The following is an 18,463-nucleotide window of genomic DNA, read 5'->3' as shown; positions in this document are numbered from 1 at the left end:
TTTGAAGATCTTGAATCTTGATCATGCAATATTCATTCATGGGTTTGATCTTACCTATGTTCTTACTTACTTGTTTGGCTGTTTGTCTATTTTGGTTTTTGATTCATTATTCTCAGTTTCTGTCAACCTCTTTTTCCGCCATTTTTCTCTCTATCTTTCTTGTCACGTGTCTATCGTTCCTAAACGAGGAAGAAGAGATCAACTTTTCTATTATCATTGCTATTATATAATAGATTGAATAGTGTATATATAATTATTATAAAAAATTTATAGATAAATATGGAATTTGGTCAAAGAAAATATATGGGTTAAAGAAGATTTATGAAAATAGAGATTGTTATAATAGATAAAGTGAGAAATAAAAATTATGGGTTAGAGAAGATTTTTACAAATAGAGATTGTTATAATAGATAAAGTATGAAATCATACTAGTTAATGTGCATTTGTTTTATTTTATTTGAAGATAATGTTTTTAGATAAGTATTTGGTATACACAGATTATATACCTAATTAGGTATCGATCTTATCTATTGTAAATGCATTTAACTTGGTCTATTTCTATTAAAAGGAGCCATATATTGATGACAATGATTTTCATTAAATATTAAATTTGTGTAAATTAATTTTCTTTTTATGAATTTAAATAATTAAATGATATCTCGTAGAGTCATGTTTCTTTGTTCAACTTAATACATTTTTAGTAAAAAATGAATTTAATTTATTTGATTCTTATAGAGAATTTTATTATTTAAATTAATATTAAAAAAATTTCAATTGAATGGCACAATAGTTTCTTTTATTATTTTTTCTCTTTTAAAGGATTTTTCCATTTATAATAAATTGTATTGAAAAGGTATGTTGTTTGAACAGAACAACAATTGTAACAATATCAATTATAGTATTACCTAGGAAAATGCATCCTAATACACCAATGTAAGACAAAACCAATAAACTACTAGCTATATGAGAAGAATATTGATTAACAATTGTTTGCTACATTGTTCCAAGTTACTCTATAAATACACAATTCATCTTGATGAACACTAATTTCTTTTGTCCAACCTCGACAAGGCAATGAAAATGGGGTTCGTAATAGATTTCACCCGCTCTAATGTTAAAAATTTGCAGGTCGCAGGCATCCTCTGTAATTCATCCCGAGTTACATCATTTCACCAACAAGCTGCCGAAACATTAGCTTGCAGGTAGTTTTGTTAACTTTATTTGAAAATTATAAATTCAAATTTCTATAACTATTGGAAGTTTCAATATTTGCAATTGTCATCATCTTATATGTTAATTTGTTAACTTCATATCCCTTAATTTTATTTTTTTGATTAATTAAAAACATTGAAGTGACAATGAGCATAGTGAAGTGAATTGGGACAACCTCAAATTCCAGTTCATGCAGACAGATTACATGTACATATCAAAGTGCTCAGAAAATGGTGATTTTGAAACTGGCCAACTTACAAATTTCCAAGACATCCAATTGAGTCCTTCCTCTGGTGTACTCAACTACGGTCAGGTTGTTGATCGAGCTATCGATTTCACCTCCTCAAAACAAACAATAACATTAACATATATGGTTAATTTGGATCGATAAAATGATAGGCATTGTTTGAAGGAGCGAAAGCATATAGGAGGGCGTCGGATGGAAAATTACTCATGTTTCGCCCCGAAGAAAATGCAGCTAGAATGATGGTGGGAGCTGAAAGAATGTGCATGCCATGTCCTTCAACCGATCAATTTATCGACGCCATCAAACAAACTGTACTCGCGAATCGAAGATGGGTATGTCTTGATTATCTTTTTTAATAATCTATAAAATAAAATATCAAGGTGGTTTAGTGGAAAGAATTGACCTCTAAAAGTTCACGAGTTTGATTCACATTGGAAACGTTTTGAAAAGAAGTGGAGTGTCATGATTGTCGGGTGTAATCTACTACTGTGATTCATAAATAAATAATTCTTGATTTATTTTATTTTTTTTTTTTTTTTTTTTGTAAAGATACCTCCTTCAGGAAAAGGGTCATTGTATTTAAGACCTTTGTTATTTGGAAGTGGGGCAGTTCTTGGCTTGGCTCCAGCCCCTGAATACACATTTCTTGTTTTTGCCTCCCCTGTTGGAAATTACTTCAAGGTTAGTTAAGTTAGTTAGATTCTCATTTAATATATTAAATGGCCCCTCAATAGTAAGGTATCGTATAAATTTATCCCAAACTTATTTGTTCGATTTTAATTGGTTCGCAGGACGGTTTGGGCCCGTTGAATTTGTACGTTGAAGATGAATATCATCGCGCCACCATGGGAGGAGCCGGAGGCGTGAAGAGCATCACAAATTATTCACCGGTAATCACAAACATTTACATAAAAGACCTGATCAAAAAAACATGACCCCTTAATTGATTGGTTGATTGAAAAGGTATACAAAGCAATAAAGAGGGCAAAGAGTAGAGGATTTTCCGATGTTCTTTATCTTGACGCGGTAAATAAACGATACATAGAGGAAGTCAGCTCTTGCAACGTTTTTATCGTCAAGGTAATTAATTAAAATAACATTGTTATTGTTATTAAGTAATAACGTAGTTCTAATTGAGTGTTTGTTGTGTTAGGATGGTAAAATATCGACTCCATCGACAAAGGGAACAATCCTACCAGGAATAACCCGAAAAAGCATAATCGAGATGGCCCCCGATCTCGGCTTTGAAACAGAGGAGAAGTGTATTCCCATAGAAGAATTGTTGGAGGCTGACCAAGTTTTTTGTACCGGAACCGCGGTTGGAGTCGCAACTGTTGGAAGTGTTACTTATAAGGAAAAACGGTATTTATTTTATGTTACATGTCATTTATAAACCTTAATTACTAAAATATAAGATATGTTACCAATTGACAAAATATTAATTTGTGAACTATATGCAGTGTGGAGTATAAAAATGGGGAGGGGCTTGTCTGCGAGAAGCTGCACTCTGCGCTGCGTGGAATCCAAGAGGGGATGGTTCAGGACAACAGAGGTTGGGTGGTTGAGATTGATTCATAATTCTTTTGTTTTTTATTTTATTTTTTTTTACTTTTCATGTTAAATAATATTTTGTTTCAATAATATTACTTATAAATATTTGAATTTTGTATAACAAATAGTCATATAACTAAGAGCATCTTTATTAATAACTTTTTTTTTTATGACCACCATAGTCATAATCATGAAAAAAAATTTATGACTAAAATTTTAGTCATTTTACTTATTTATAATTAACAAAATCTTGATCATGAATTAAAAAATAATAAATAGTTTTTAAATATAATAATAATATTTAATTTCTAATTTTTATACATAATAATATTTGTTTTGTGCTCCGAAATATAGCAAGATTTGTCTCTATTTTAGATCTCGAAAAATTATGAATTTTGATATATTTTATTTCTATTTTTAAATTATAAATAATACTAAAATTGAGTTTTAAAGATAAAAGATAAAAAAAATCTAGGCAACCAATCAAATGCTTGACAAATGGCAGCATTTTATTAGATGGGTTTGGTTGTGATTTTTGTCAAAATTTGACAAAAACCAAGACCCGTTGATCTGATTGTGGTTTTGGTCATTGAATGATCAACCATTTGATCATGATAAATCCACAAAATCAACTATAACCATACCATTTTGGGTCATGGATAGCCATGCTCTAACTAAGTATAGTGAAGGTTATGTATGGAACAATGAAACAAAATTAAAATATAAAACAAAACAAAGAAACTCTCAATTCTTTCACAATTGAAGTTTCATATTCTCATTTGATAGAAGATAATTATCAAAAATTAAAATCAATCATTTTATTAGAAAAAGTTAATCAAAAAAATTCAATAACTTATCTTAAAAAATTACTTTTTTCATTCAGTTTTCATATAAAAAAAGTTGAATCAAATTAATTATATCTTCATATCAAATGAAAATAAAATTAACTCACTTTTGACAAAAAAAAAAAAAAAAAAAAAAAAAAAAAATATTAATTTTAATAAAATACTATGTTTTAAATAATTCCGCTCACATGTGAGATAGTTTGGCAATTAGAGAGTTGGACATTTATCAAATTATTTGTACTCCTGAATAGTGTACCAACCTAATTTCCTACTATCTAAATGATTGATAATATTTAAGGATTATGCATATGCTAAAAAAGAAAATCTTAATATCTCATCTTCCATTTTGACTTATCTCAAAAACAATATCTAATTTTGAAGTATGTATAAGTTTTGGTCGTCCTAAACCCTAAATAATGGTTTATTTCATATAAAATTTTGTTTATATATATTTATATATATATATATATATATATATATATATATATATATATATATATATATCAGAGAAATACTTATCCACAAAATAATTAGCCCGACAGATAAGTAGTGTCTACACGTCCTAGCCAGCAATTCTATTAGCCCAACAGATAAGTAGTGTCTATAAGTCCAGGCCCACCAATTCTAAATGTTATTTATTTTTATTTTTTTTGAAAAAAATGAATGTATATTAAAAGTAATAAAAATGGTTTAACCACGGCATGCAATGTATGAAAAGAAAACATAAATTAAAAAAAACAGTTATTTAATTGGTTATTGAGCTCGTAAGTACTCAAGAAAAACGAGTAACTCCCCGGTGAACTCTACCGACATTCCAGAATGAATCGCAGAAAGCGTCATAATAATATAATTGTGAATGATACAGATCGAACGGCTACCATCATTGAAAGTTCGACGATTTCTTTCCAACTAGATAGTAAATTTTTCATCTCAGTCGTATCAATTCAAACTTCTCAACAACTACCCAAAGATTCGGGCATCACCCAATGAATCTCAGTAATATTCTACAAAAAAAAACTCTAAATACTAGTCATCCCTTGACAATGCAAAAATAAGTGAGTTGTCGATTCAACCTTCTCATGACACATACAACGAACCATAATAATACAACGTTTTTCCATACACATATAATTCGTAAGAATTTTACCGTGAATAACGCTTCATCCAAAGAACGAGATCCTGGATAAAATCATTGACTCACAATGTTTCTCCAATAAAAATTATATATAATCATCTTAGCGAACAACTTGTAGTAATTTCTCGAATATAAATTATTAATGTAATGTCAATACATAACATCTTGTTCAGACGGGGATAATTGTTTGGGTCATACCATAAGTATACTCTATTATAGGATGAACTTTCTATAATATTTAATCTTCTAAATCTAATTAGGCTAGCAAAATCACTAAATCAAATATTAAACATGTCATTAACAATGCAAACAAGCTCAATTTAGGTTGAAATACCAATTCTAAATGTTAAAAGATAAACAAACACTTGCGGGTGTATGGTGTTTGATAATTATAAAAGTTATATAAAAATATAAATTGTAATAAGTATCATACATATATAGTATAATATAATATAATTGGTATAAGATATTCTTGTTTAATTTGAATTATAAAAAATGATAGTCTTATTATATGATTTATAATTGTATGTAGTATAAAAATTAAAAGACAATTTTAACTTTTTTAATTTATTAATTAATTAATTTAAAAGAAAATATAAATTTAAAATTATTTTTATATTATGAATATTTAATTATTATTATCATTCTCTCAATTTATTATATTATTATAAATTATTGTATTATTAATATTTAATACTGTAATTATTATATTTAATAATTAATATAATTTTAATTAAAATATAAACGATAAACTTTATTTATTTAATTTCAGTATTATTAATAATTGTAATAAATAAAAATAATATATAATAAATAATATGATTTATAATATAATTAAAATAAAAAATTATAATAAATATTATTATTATTAATAATAGAATTATAAATAAAAATATATATTTTAATTATAAAATTATAATATTGGACTATTTTTAAAATATAATATTATATTAAAATTATTATATATAATAATAATATTAAAATAAAATATAATTAATATATTATATAATAATAAGTTGTATATAATAATATTGTTAATAAAGATATAATGAGCTGTATAAAAAAATGTTATACTTAAGTGATTAGATACCAATTTTTTTTTATCAAATATGAGGATAATAAATTGTATATAGTTATAAATTTATAGTAAAATAAGAACCTAACCAATATTATATTAAAATAGTATGATTTACATTGTATTTATAATATTAACCAATTTATTTGATTCTGATAAAGAATTTTATTATCTAAATTAATGTTTAGATTTTTGAAATGAACGACACAATAACTCTTTTATTTTTCTAACTTTTTCTCTTTTAAATTTTATTTTTTCAATTATAACAAATTGTGTTGAAAAGGGTGTTGTTTGAACAAAACAACATTTGTAACAATATCAATTATAGTAACCTATTACCTAGGAAAATGCATCCAATGCACCAATGTAAGACAAACCAATAAACTAGCTATATGAGAAGAATATTGATTAACATTTGTTTGCTAGTCCAAGTTACTCATAAATACACGATTCATCTCGGTGAACACTAATTTCTATGGCCCTACCTCGACAAGGCAATGAAAATAGGGGTTGTAATAGATTTCACCCGCTTTTTTTTAATGTTAAAACTTTGCAAGTCGCGGGCGTCGTCTATATACATCCCGAGTTACATCGTGATACGTTTTTTAGAAGAAGATGAGAAGAGAAGACTATTTCACCTTAGCGATGAAGACCAAGGAGGGTTGATACATATTGGAAGATGAGAAATGCTCTTTCATTCAGAAAGTTACTTGATAAAAAAATCATGTAAGGGGTGACTGAGTATATATTCTCAGTATATTCCCTTTTGGTTACAACTAAATGACAGTTGGTCTAAGCGTAAGTGTTTGTTTGATTAGTTAAAAAGAATTGCATGTAAGAGTAAGTGTTTGTTTGATTATCTAACAAAACATTTATATCTTATAAGACAGTTTGGCCGAGCGGTCTAAGGCGTCAAATTTAGGCTCTGGTTCGAAAGGGCGTGGGTTCAAATCCCACAGCTGTCAATAATTTTTTTTTATTTTTTATAATTTTTTTTTCATTTATATATTTTCTTGTTGTGGTTGGTTGATATTAGGTAATGTTTAAGGATCTTGTATAAGTTTTTGTAATACATTTCAACATTTTTAAAAAAATCTAAAAGAATTGCATGTAAGAGTAAGTGCATGTTTAATTGGAAGCCCCAAATTATGGGATTTAATATATCTTTCAATGAAAACATACTAGTTTTGATAGTGAAAAAAAGAAGAAAAAAACATACTAGTTTTAATAGTATAACAAACCAAGGTTTCAAAGACAAAAAAAAAAAATCAGAGCATCAGATTTTTAAATTAGAGTAATTGTTTAATAACAATTTCATTTTGAAAATTATTGTTTTTTTTTTTGCACAACCATATAAATAAAAGTGTACTACTACTTACATCAAAATGATAAAAAGAAATTAATGTGTAGGAACTTGTTTGATGTTGGGTTATTTTAAATATTTATTAAGTATTTTAAAATAAAATTCTTGTTTAATAAGAAAATAAGTTTTTTAAATTTTTAATTGTTTTGAATTATCATAATACCTTTTTTATTTAAATTTAATTTATAAAAATAAAATAAAGATGCTTCAATACTTTAATCTATTATATAATTGAAAACAAATAAGACATATTAATTTTTAGTAAAAAGAAAGTTTCAAATGATTGATTTTTCTACTCCATATCATCATTTCTATAGATCAAAATCGAAAAATAATATAAACTTGAATAAGCTACCTAAAAATTCTCATCTTTGCAATAATCCCATCTTTATTGGTGTCCTTCTTGTATAAACAAGGCATACTAATTAATCACTCACAAAAAGCATAATTATATACTAATTTAGAATCAAGTTTGATCTTATTAACTCAAATTATCATCAATAATTATACACTAGTTATAGAACAATATTCTTAGTAAAAAATAAAAATTAAAAGAGCCTAGATCTTATTGTGAAGTTATATTGAAATAAAATAAATGAAACTGTTTAATGAGAAAATGGACTATTTGGGTCAAATGATCAAATATCCTTAGTAATTGATATTTTAAAATGTACAAAAGGTATTTTGGTATTTGAAATTTGATAATATGATGGAACAATTGATGAATTCAATTTAGTCCAAAATACCCACACCAAAACAAGCCTAAGAAACATCTTCAAGGAAACCCATTTTCTGAATCTGAATTTGGATTTGGACAAAAAAAAAATGTAAATGAATTTATGAATTCATGTCTAATCAGTTATGCTCAACAACTTAATTAATATCCGGACAAGAAACTTGATGATTTCAAATAAATTAGTGACATTTTCTTGTCCAAATCCAGCTTGAAATTTGTTAAAGAAAAAGAGTTGATATACCTTTCTTTCTACATGTTCAAACTTTCTATATGCTTAAGCTATTTTGGAGCATGTACAAATTTGTGTCATCCTAAACCCTAAATAATGGATTGCTCAGCAGAATAGTTATATTTTCTTAAAAAAATATTAACATATTAAAATCTCAATAAGGTACTCATATAGAATTTTGTTTTTCTTTTCAAACAAGTTGAGAAACAAAATAGCAAAGACAATCAATATATATATCAGAGAAATACATATCCATAAAATAATTAGCCCAATACCAGTCCAGGCCCACCAATTCTAAATGTTAAAAGGTAAACAAACACTTACCTCAATTATGGAGATATTTGTATGTAACTATGTACTAATTATGTAGTATGGATATGATGAATAAGAATAATGTTTGATTGGATTGAGTTTAGGAATGGAATGGAATGGAATGGAATGGAATGGAATGGAATGGAATGGAATGGAATGGAATGGAATGGAATGGAATGGAATGGTATGGTATGGTACATTCTCAACCTGAATTTATCGATTCCGTCGGGATTTTAAATATAAATCATCTTCTTCCCGATTAGGGTTGGAATGTTTCCAGAGTGCACCGAAATCAAAATATAATTTAAATTTAAAATATAAATAATAAAATAATTCTTATAATTATAATTATAAATTATAAAAATATAAATTATTTACATTAGTTAAATATGAGAAGATAAATAATTTTTAATGAAAAAAATAATAATAACTGTATTAAATAAGTATATATATTAATTATTTAAAAAATTGTATATTTTCGGTTAAGTTCGGTTCGGGAATCGGTGCAGAACATATAAATATTATCCCCGTCCCGAACACCGGTCAACATATTTTGACTTTTTTCTGATCCGTCCCGATCCTCGGTCAAAAAAGAGAAAAACTGCTTCAATCGGTTCGATTCAAAATCAGTTACCACGGACAATTTTAAATTGTAACCCTTAGTTGTGTTATTTAAATAATCCAACCCAACCGAATAAGGCCTTAATTTCTAACTAATAAATGTAAAATAAATCAATCAAGTTGAGTTTAATTAATGAGATATTGAGATCTAATATTTACACATGCAATGAATTAATTTAAAAAAAAAAATGAGTTAACAACTAAAATGGAGGTTTACATTTAATATTAAAGCAAACAGAAAAGACGGATACATGTAACTTGATATTTTAATGGGAAAACCATTGAAAAAGAGACAAGTAGGTTACTATCATCATCTTCTTCCTCATTATTATGGGACAACGGATCTATTTATTACTCCATTAATGCTGATGAGAAAAAAGACAAAATTTATTTGAAAAGACCTCTTGTTTAAAGGATACCAAAGTTCAAATGGATGGTTAACATGCCTTCTTCTTGGACCCTTTCTATACCACAAAAATAACTATTTTTTTATTCTAGTCCATAAATTTTGTGAACTTTCTACAACCACAATTCTCTATATTTGTTTAAGAATTTAGGTATTATTTAATTAATGAAATACAAATTAATAAAAAAAAAAAATTTATTTTATTCGTGAAATAAAAATAAAATAGGTGAAGAGAGCAAATCGAATAAATCAATTAAATGGCGTCGGAATAATCTAAACTCGAAATTCTAAGTGAAATAAAATTTATATTTTCTCGAAGATGGATAAATAACGTCTGAATTCTTTTTACCAAATGATAACCATATATTAAAAATTAAAATAGGGAGAATATAAATTTGCCTAAATTTAGGCCTAGAATTGCCCCCACACCCATAAGAATATAAATGATTTTATTTATTTTTAAAAATAACACTTTTTCTTAGAAGACAAATAAGCCTAATTAACCAATAAACAACAAACAAGACAAGTATTGTTGATAAACGAAATGTGTTAAAATATCCATTTTACTAATATTACACGTCAGTCTTTCTATTAGTTATTTTTGTTGTCACGAAATCAACAACCATTTCTATTATAACACAAGTCTAATTATAATATATCTTCAATTACTTTTTGTTTAAAATAAATTATTTAACAAAATAATATATTATTTGAAAATTTTCAAATAAATTTTATATTTAAACTTTAAATTTAATTAAATAATTTAACAAGAAATTCATTTCTCACATTAAGATAGAATACAAGTTTATGTATACAGTGATTTAAATCGAAGTAAAATAACAAATGACTATAGCAAACAAAACATTAGTGAATTCTGTGCACTTTTTTCTACATTTTTGTTTTGTTTTTGTAAATTTCATAAGCAAAATCATATCTTCTTCAATCCCACCTTAACTAGGGCCATTGATTCTTGCTTTATTGTCTTAATCCTCTAGTTATATTGCATTCAATGAACATGTGGAGCTCTGTAATATGCAGGAACCGTGGCTGGGAAGAACATCTGCCTAACTCCTTCAGCTTTAATAATTGGAAAGATTATTCCAGAAGCACCCTGTTAAGAACATTCAATGTTTAGTTTTAATCCATTGTTAAGAAGAAGAAAGAAAGAATGAAATTGATGATTTACAGACGCATACCAAAACCAGCCTAACACCAAGCCATATTCGTTTTGGAGATGGATAAGGCAAGCACAATCTGCCAACACCGTAAATTGCAACCGCGAAAAAATGAAGAAACAGGCTTATCGGTCGAGGGTTCAAACCAGATAACAAAGATACAGGCCCACTCGAACAGATTCCACCAAGGCTTAGATAATCGAAACAAGCTTCCCTCATTTCCTTCCTTGCTTCATCCGGTGAAGCACAGAATACCTTGTAAAGAGCACCCGCCAGTGTGTTTATCGTAGATGCCACCGGCTGTAACCCATAAAACAGTTTAGTCTAGAGGTATATTGTTTGGTTAATCATTTGAAAATGGTTTATTATATATACCTTTCGGAGAGTGTAGAAGGATTCTAGGTATTTGCATAAGGTGGTTGAATCGTTTAAGTCAGGTAATGATCGAAGAAGATTGCGAAGAAGAACAATGTCTGATAATGCAACTGTCATTCCTCCTCCAGTTAAAGGATGGCGCATGTTAAAGGCGTCTCCCATAAGTAAAGCACCAGGAGTTGGCTGAGGATTAGCAGGCATGATTCTGTTAGGCATTGTTCTTATGTTACCCTTTTCAATGGCGGCGATGAAAGCATCATACAGTTCAGGTGGAATCTGAGGAGCTACGGAATTCTTCAAATACGTTGCCATTTCACCAGATGAAATTGAGGGAACTTTTTGACCAGGAACATCGACTAGACAACGAACTTCTGAATTACTTATTGGGTAAAACAGTATTGGAGATGGATCTGCTAATATAACATGTCCATGGTTTGAATGTGGTAGGTTACAATTCTCCAACACCAAACCAACGAAACAAGAAGGATTTTCAACCTTGGGTGTACAAAGAGTTCTTCGCAGATTCGAAAAACAACCATCGCAAACTATTGTTAGAGGTGCGTAAGCAGTTAATTCATCCCCGTTCTTGTTCTTATACTGTACGCCTCTAATGGTACCCTTTTCTTCTAGTAGTGTGGTTACAGTTCCTTGCTCCAATCTAACATTTGGAAGGGAATTGGATTTCTCTCGCATTTTCTGAATGAATCTACCATTGTGGAAACTTCTACCGGAGATATCTGAATGGAACTTCTCTAGAGGATAAGCGAGACGAGTACTCTTCCCATCCTTGAAAAGAGCATATCCGAATATTCGCTGAGCTTCAATTCCTTCTAAGCAATCTGTAGATATATATAAGTTAATAATTGTCAAAATCAATTTGTTTTCAGATTGTGAATCTAATACTTAATTACCTTCAAGTCCTAACTCAATCAATTTCAAGTAACCGCCAGGTTGCAGCAATTCTCCGACTATTCTGTCTGGCTCAGTTAGGTCTCTTTCGATCACATGAACACGACGGCCATCCTAATGCCATATTATACAAGTAAGTACAAACTACTATAGATTTCAAAATTGATTGTAATTTGTTCCAATTGAAAAGACAAATGTCAAGCAATAAGATGAAACTGACATCCAATCCAATCCAATCCAATCAAAACAACAATAAACAATATCAATATGCCAAGCAAGATCAATCATCATCAACATCAAAAGCAGATATAATAATAATAATGACCTTGCCAAGTGTATGAGCGAGAGCGGCACCAGCGACACCAGCGCCAACGATGATAACATCTGCATCTATTCTTCCGTTATCCGATCTGTAATCACCAGATGCGTTTCCATCGATCTCCGGCGAATACGACCTGGCGTCATTTCTCTTGGCGAAGAGGTTGTAGAAGAAGAGCAATGTGAATAGCAAAGCCAAAACCGCTCCGAGAAGGTAATGACCGTCCATCCTCCAAAGAAGGAAGAATAGAGTCGGAGAAACCGTATACGGCCTGGCCGATAAAGGCGGTTGGACGGCTCCTTTACACGTCGGTCCTGCGCCTTATCTCTTTCTCTCTCTATATAGATAGATATAGATATATACGTATAAGTTTCTCTCTCTGCACAACTGTCGTGACTGCCACAGAGTTCTTCGCTGGCAAATCTTCTTTCTCTCTCTAGAAATTTGAAGAAGAAGAAGAAGGAGAGAGAAGGGCTTTTTGATTAGAATGAGCGCTCACGAGACTATAGATGGCCCATTTTATAGATCCCACGTAATTAATTTTAAACACAGATCGGAATCTTTATTTAATTAAATAATATTATCATTATATATATTTTTAAAGAATAACAGGCTTTTATTTTCTTTTCTTTCTAAACATGGGTCAAATTGAAGAAAAATGATTTAAAAGATATTATGATGATTTTTTTTTTATTAACAATGACTAACAAAAATTTGTGTAACTGTTGCTGAATTTTATTTAAGAATTGTTAAATAATCTTGAAAAGTAATTATATTACAAAAATTATTATAATTTAAATCTTGAAATGATGATGATATAAAAACAAATTATGTGTGATTACATTTTCAGGTCATGTATATACAAAATAGGTAAATAACACGTGTTACCATTTTGAATTATTTAAATAATTTTAAAAAATTATACATCGTTCACTCTATATCTTATTTATCGTATTATTTAATTTATTAATAAAAAAATATTCTTTATTTAAAATTAATAATTAATAATTTTTATTTTATATTTATATATATGAATACCTTTAAAATTATTAAAAAAAATATCTCACTTCTTTAAAATAATACTAAATATCATTTTTTTTTCAGATTATTCATATAAATCCTAAAATTATATATCACGTTTTGATGTAGTGGTTATTAGGATTTTTTTTATAATTTATTCATTTTATATATTTAAATATTAAAATTACCTTTTATTTAATTATAAAAAATTAAATTATCTTGAAAATATAAAAATAAATTGAATTTTAACACTTAAAAACTAAGTATTTAGAAAATTTAATCAAACTTTATTTTTTAGAAACCAACAAAACTAACAATAATCAATACATTAAACAAGCCCAAAAACTTGTTGTCATAATAAATTGTTTATGTGGCTCTAAAAATATTCATTTAATTTTGAACTGAGTAAATTATTATAGTTGTCGTCTCAATTAAATCTTTTAAATAAAAATAAAATAAAAAATATCAACTATTCTCTAGAGACTTCATTTTTTTAATAATGATATAAAAAAATCTAAATTCCAAAAAAATCAACTCCATTAAACATAACAAACAAAGGACGGCAATTTGGTCCATACACACGGTTTCTGTCCAATTTCCAGAATGTTTCCATATTCCGTCCAATTATCAGACATTTGTTTCTTCTATTTAAGCAAAAAGGGAAAAACTTAGACTTAGTTTGATTTTGGTTATTTTAAAATAATTTTGTTTAATATAAGAAATTAAAAATTAAAATATTCCAAGTTATTTGAAAAGTAGAAGTATAAATTATGATGTTTTTTTTTATTAAATATAAGGTATATATTTTGGTTATAATTTTAATAATGTGATTATTAGTATTTAATACACTCCATGAATTGAGATTATTTGAAATTAATCTATGTTTTGAGATTTTAGTTATTTAAATAATTAATTTGTGTTCTTGAAATAATCTTGTTTCTATTGGTTATGAAAGTTTGGTTATCGAGTATTGTAAGGAAATATAATATATTTTGATATTTTTATTAATAAATTAATTAATTTGATTAATAGAATGTTAAGTATAACAACTATCGATTATAAAAGATTATTTAAATTTATTAAGGTAATTTAAGTGGAAAAAAAAATATAGGATGATAAATATTACAAATGGATATTGTATTTAAGTGAGTTGATAGTTAAAATTGTACTATTGTGATAAATATGTTTTTTTCAATTAAGGAAAAGAAAACCATTTAATGATGAAAAATGAGGGGATGAAAAAGGGCATGAATTTATAAGGAAATTACATGCCTCCCAACGATTTCGTGTTATATATCATAAATTAAATGACAAGGAGATTATATTGCAATAAGTTTTTTTTCTGATAATATAAATCATATATAAGTCCAAATAATTGGCCATTCTTTTATTTAATTATAATTTATCAAATATAATGCCCCGTCAGGGCCATAATTTTATTTGTTTTGGGTAATATAATGTATTTTCTCTAACTTGATCCTCATTTTAGTTAGGGTTTAATTCCCAATTACTTGTAAATTTTAACCGGTACAGTAGACTACTCATGCCAGTCTAATGAATTTTGTCTTACACTAAATGGAATGGCTCCACTAGTTAGGTTGCACCCCAACCTGTATCCCTACGTCCGTTTTTCTCCGCTGGTAACCCAATAAGTTGGCAAAGCCAACACAACAAAGGGGTCACCCCCTTCATTTTATGTTGACCCCGGCCAGACTGGTTTTTTGGAAGCCGGTTCCAACCGCGCCCACGGCCCGGATTGAGAATCCTACACCTTTGAACTGAAAGACGAGTGAATGGCTACCTCCCACTCCCACACTAAATGCCTATTGAGTTTCCTACCCATTGTTCCTGTTTGAGTTTGAGCTAACTGCTACTCATATTTCGATATTCTAAGGCTATGGCATCGGTTTACACAATCTTCACTTGAAAAAAAAGAGTGATAAGAATTTTTTCCATTTGAATTAGGAAGATAGGATTCTTGGTCTGAGAAAGGGTCATTCCATTTGTGGTCACATGAAAGCGTCGATAGAGAGTCCACTTACTGCAAGGCTAAGGGAAAAGGCAAATTTTTCTTGTAATAATTAAAATATACAACCCTAACTAAGTCTAGTTGTGATTATGAGTCCCCACTCATGAGCTCATTTGGTTAATTTGAAAGTAATTTATTTAAATGTTTCATCATGACTAATGTGACATTAATTCTTATATTGCATTAATTTTAATATAAAAAGTTTTTTCTTTTCAAATCTTTGACTGTGATTGCAACTAACAATATTAGTTTTGTAGGTACAAATAATTGTGCATTCAATTATTAAAAAATGTAATTGAAAATGAGGTCAAGTGTTCAGGCCGGCCAGAAGCCTGAGAATTTGGGGCCTATGTAAATTTAAATTTTGGGCCCCTAAAATAGTAAAAAAAAAATTTAATTAATAAAATAAAATATAATTAATTAATATATTATAATACGATACTAAAAAGGAGATAAAAAAAAGTTATTTTTATAATATATATTTAATATTAAAAGAGAAAAAAATAATATTAATAATATAATTTTATTAAATATAAAAAAATGGGGGTCCTCTAAAAGTGGGGACCTATGCAACTGCATTGGTTGCCTTACCCTAGGACCGGCCATGCAAGTGTTTAATGTGGTTTGTGTTGAAATTGGTTTGCTAATAATTAACTTAATATCATCTCATATTAATGTTTGGCTAAAAGCAATGACCCTATTAGGAGTGAAGTAACTCATCGAATTCGGTTTCTATTTACTCTTTGACTCCGATGGGTATCTATTTCCTAGAAATTTAAGAAGAAAAAAACATAAATTTAAAGATGGTGAAGGTAGAAAGAGATAACATATATACTTGATTATTTATTTGTTATTATTATAGTTATAATGAAAGTTGAAAAAAAAAAATAGTAACAATTGAAGATGAAAATGAAAAAAAGATAAATAATATTTTATTATTAAAAAAAATATTTTATTAGGAATATTAAAAAAAAATGTTATAAAGATGTGACTGGTTAAATGTTAAATTAAATATTATTAAAAAAATATTTTAGTTTTAATATTATTATAATCGAGTATCGACATTGACATTGAGTTTCACATATTTCTCATCTCAACCCAAAACTCAATTGGGTATCTAATTGTATCTTCTTCCCTTCCCGCCTGACTTAACTTCACACCCAAATTAAAATATTCGAACTACCCACGAATATCAGGTATACGATACACATTTTTATCCCCAACTAAAACGATAAACTTGTTTTTTATGTTAATTAAATGTATTTAGAACCATAGTTTTGAAATTCGTCCCGACCCGATGGTGGAACCGACAAACCAGGTAAAACCGGTCGTCAAACCGGGCTGGGTCGATAAAAAAACTCAGAAATACAATCAACCTAGTTAAATCCGGTCAACCTGTCGGTTGGATCGGAAATCCGTCTACCCGGGTTAACCAGCAGGTTTATCCTATTTTTTTTATAAAAAAACATTTTTTTCTTCCGCATTTATCACTCTTTCAGTTCTCTTTTCTCCATTTTTTTGATTCTCATTGGGTTTACCTATTTCTAATTCCATGTGGGTAGATTACCATTTTCAAGTTTTAAACACTAAGAATGACAAACTTTTTCATTCACCTCAAGCTTCATCTCTTACCTGAACCAGTTGATTTCTACCGATTTAATTGTGTTAATACATGACTTAATTAAAAGTTTATGTTTATTTTAATTGTGTTGTCCTTAATAGAGATTAGAGACAATGAACATATTGTAATAGCGAAACAATATTTTGAATTTTGATCTCTACTTTGACTATTATTGTATAAACAATTTGATGGATTTTGTTATTTTATTATTATTTTATTATTATATGAAACTCACTGATTAAACCAGTTGACTCACCGGTCGAACTAGTAACCCAGTTACCCAGTCTCTTCATCGGGTTTATGTCCGGACCGTGTTTTAAAACTATATTTAGAACTCTTCTTATTTGTCTTGTTTGAAAAATTAAGATTGTTTGTATTAATGCTTCTATTATATAGCACAATCTTTATGGCCATGCCATATAAATCAATATAATTTGGTTTTTACAACTTCAAAGTTAGTAACTACTTGGTCACTTTATGATTGTATCTTTGGTGTTTATTATTTATTATGATTTGAATTAAAATTACTTATTCAAAATGTTAAAGAAGATTATTTTATTAATAATACTAGTGTCTTTATACCATATTGAAAACTGATTGATAATTCAAAAAACATTTCAACTTATTCTATCAACTATGAACAAATAGTTGAATTGATTCTGAAACATAGATTCTTAAATTGATGATGTGTTATTTATTTAGATGACATAGAGATGCCTCAATGACCAATAGTTTGACTATGGGATGGTGATGAAAATAAGAACCCTAGTAAAGTCCATTCCGTGTATAGAAAAGTGAATTAATATATTTGTACAATAGACCAAATTGTAGCACCCCATTATTGATTCTTACATTGACCACAATTTTGGTAACTCTCTATAACTAAAATCCATATTTGATAGTTTATTTCACTTTAATACTAAAAAGTCAAATTCCATTTTTATTAAAAACCTAATAATCTAAACGGGCCGTTTGTACTTTTAAAAACATACAATATTTAATTTGTAAGGCCTTGTTTGTGTATAGAAGATTTTAGACAAGTAATTGTAGAGAAGTGGATTCTAAAATTTAACCATGTTATTAATAATAAAATAATCTAGGATCAAAATTTTAGTTCAGTCAAAATAAATTTATAAAAGAGAATTCTTTTTCGTCAAACAGGGCATATTATATATTATATGATCCCCCATCTTGACTGCAATCGCAAATAATAGGCCATATAGTCTTCCTCTAACAATTAATGCTAATTTGAAAATTAATTAAGTTGAAATATTTCTAAGGTC

At 28.0% G+C, this 18,463-nt stretch overlaps 2 protein-coding genes and 1 non-coding gene across 3 annotated transcripts; 2 read left to right on the top strand and 1 right to left on the bottom strand.

The window, feature by feature from the left end:
- The first annotated feature begins 1,132 nt into the window (after positions 1-1,132).
- Positions 1,133-3,080, top strand: LOC124945940 (branched-chain-amino-acid aminotransferase 2, chloroplastic-like). The gene is made up of 8 exons (XM_047486477.1): positions 1,133-1,202; positions 1,354-1,525; positions 1,612-1,791; positions 2,009-2,140; positions 2,251-2,349; positions 2,423-2,539; positions 2,613-2,821; positions 2,920-3,080. The coding sequence occupies exons 2-8, from the start codon at positions 1,403-1,405 to the stop codon at positions 3,035-3,037; spliced, it is 978 nt and encodes a 325-aa protein (XP_047342433.1). The 5' UTR covers positions 1,133-1,202; positions 1,354-1,402; the 3' UTR covers positions 3,038-3,080.
- A 3,870-nt stretch (positions 3,081-6,950) lies between these two features.
- On the top strand, positions 6,951-7,030 carry TRNAL-UAG. The gene has a single exon. It is a non-coding gene; the product is annotated as a tRNA-Leu (tRNA).
- Positions 7,031-10,480: 3,450 nt separating this feature from the next.
- Positions 10,481-12,975, bottom strand: LOC124945150 (squalene monooxygenase SE1-like). Its single transcript, XM_047485533.1, has 5 exons — positions 12,517-12,975; positions 12,194-12,305; positions 11,283-12,121; positions 10,929-11,207; positions 10,481-10,843 (listed from the first exon to the last, which is right to left on the bottom strand). The coding sequence occupies exons 1-5, from the start codon at positions 12,736-12,738 to the stop codon at positions 10,739-10,741; spliced, it is 1,557 nt and encodes a 518-aa protein (XP_047341489.1). The 5' UTR covers positions 12,739-12,975; the 3' UTR covers positions 10,481-10,738.
- Positions 12,976-18,463: the final 5,488 nt, after the last annotated feature.

The sequence above is a fragment of the Impatiens glandulifera genome, chromosome 7, assembly GCF_907164915.1.
Source record: "Impatiens glandulifera chromosome 7, dImpGla2.1, whole genome shotgun sequence".
Lineage (NCBI taxonomy): Eukaryota > Viridiplantae > Streptophyta > Magnoliopsida > Ericales > Balsaminaceae > Impatiens > Impatiens glandulifera.
Note: the sequence above shows the minus strand (reverse complement) of the source record. Positions and strands in the feature narration are given on the sequence as shown.

What these genes read in the sequence shown, in the direction of transcription:
- LOC124945150 (XM_047485533.1), bottom strand. Translation starts at nt 12,738, where the DNA reads ATGGACGGTCATTACCTTCTCGGAGCGGTTTTGGCTTTGCTATTCACA. An exon ending in TCGCTCATACACTTGGCAAG is followed by an intron (nt 12,306 to 12,516) that starts GTCATTATTATT and finishes ATATGGCATTAG; the next exon opens with GATGGCCGTCGTGTTCATGT. An exon ending in CCTTCTACACTCTCCGAAAG is followed by an intron (nt 11,208 to 11,282) that starts GTATATATAATA and finishes TATGGGTTACAG; the next exon opens with CCGGTGGCATCTACGATAAA.
- LOC124945940 (XM_047486477.1), top strand. Translation starts at nt 1,403, where the DNA reads ATGCAGACAGATTACATGTACATATCAAAGTGCTCAGAAAATGGTGAT. An exon ending in TACTCGCGAATCGAAGATGG is followed by an intron (nt 1,792 to 2,008) that starts GTATGTCTTGAT and finishes TTTTTTGTAAAG; the next exon opens with ATACCTCCTTCAGGAAAAGG. An exon ending in GTTACTTATAAGGAAAAACG is followed by an intron (nt 2,822 to 2,919) that starts GTATTTATTTTA and finishes AACTATATGCAG; the next exon opens with TGTGGAGTATAAAAATGGGG.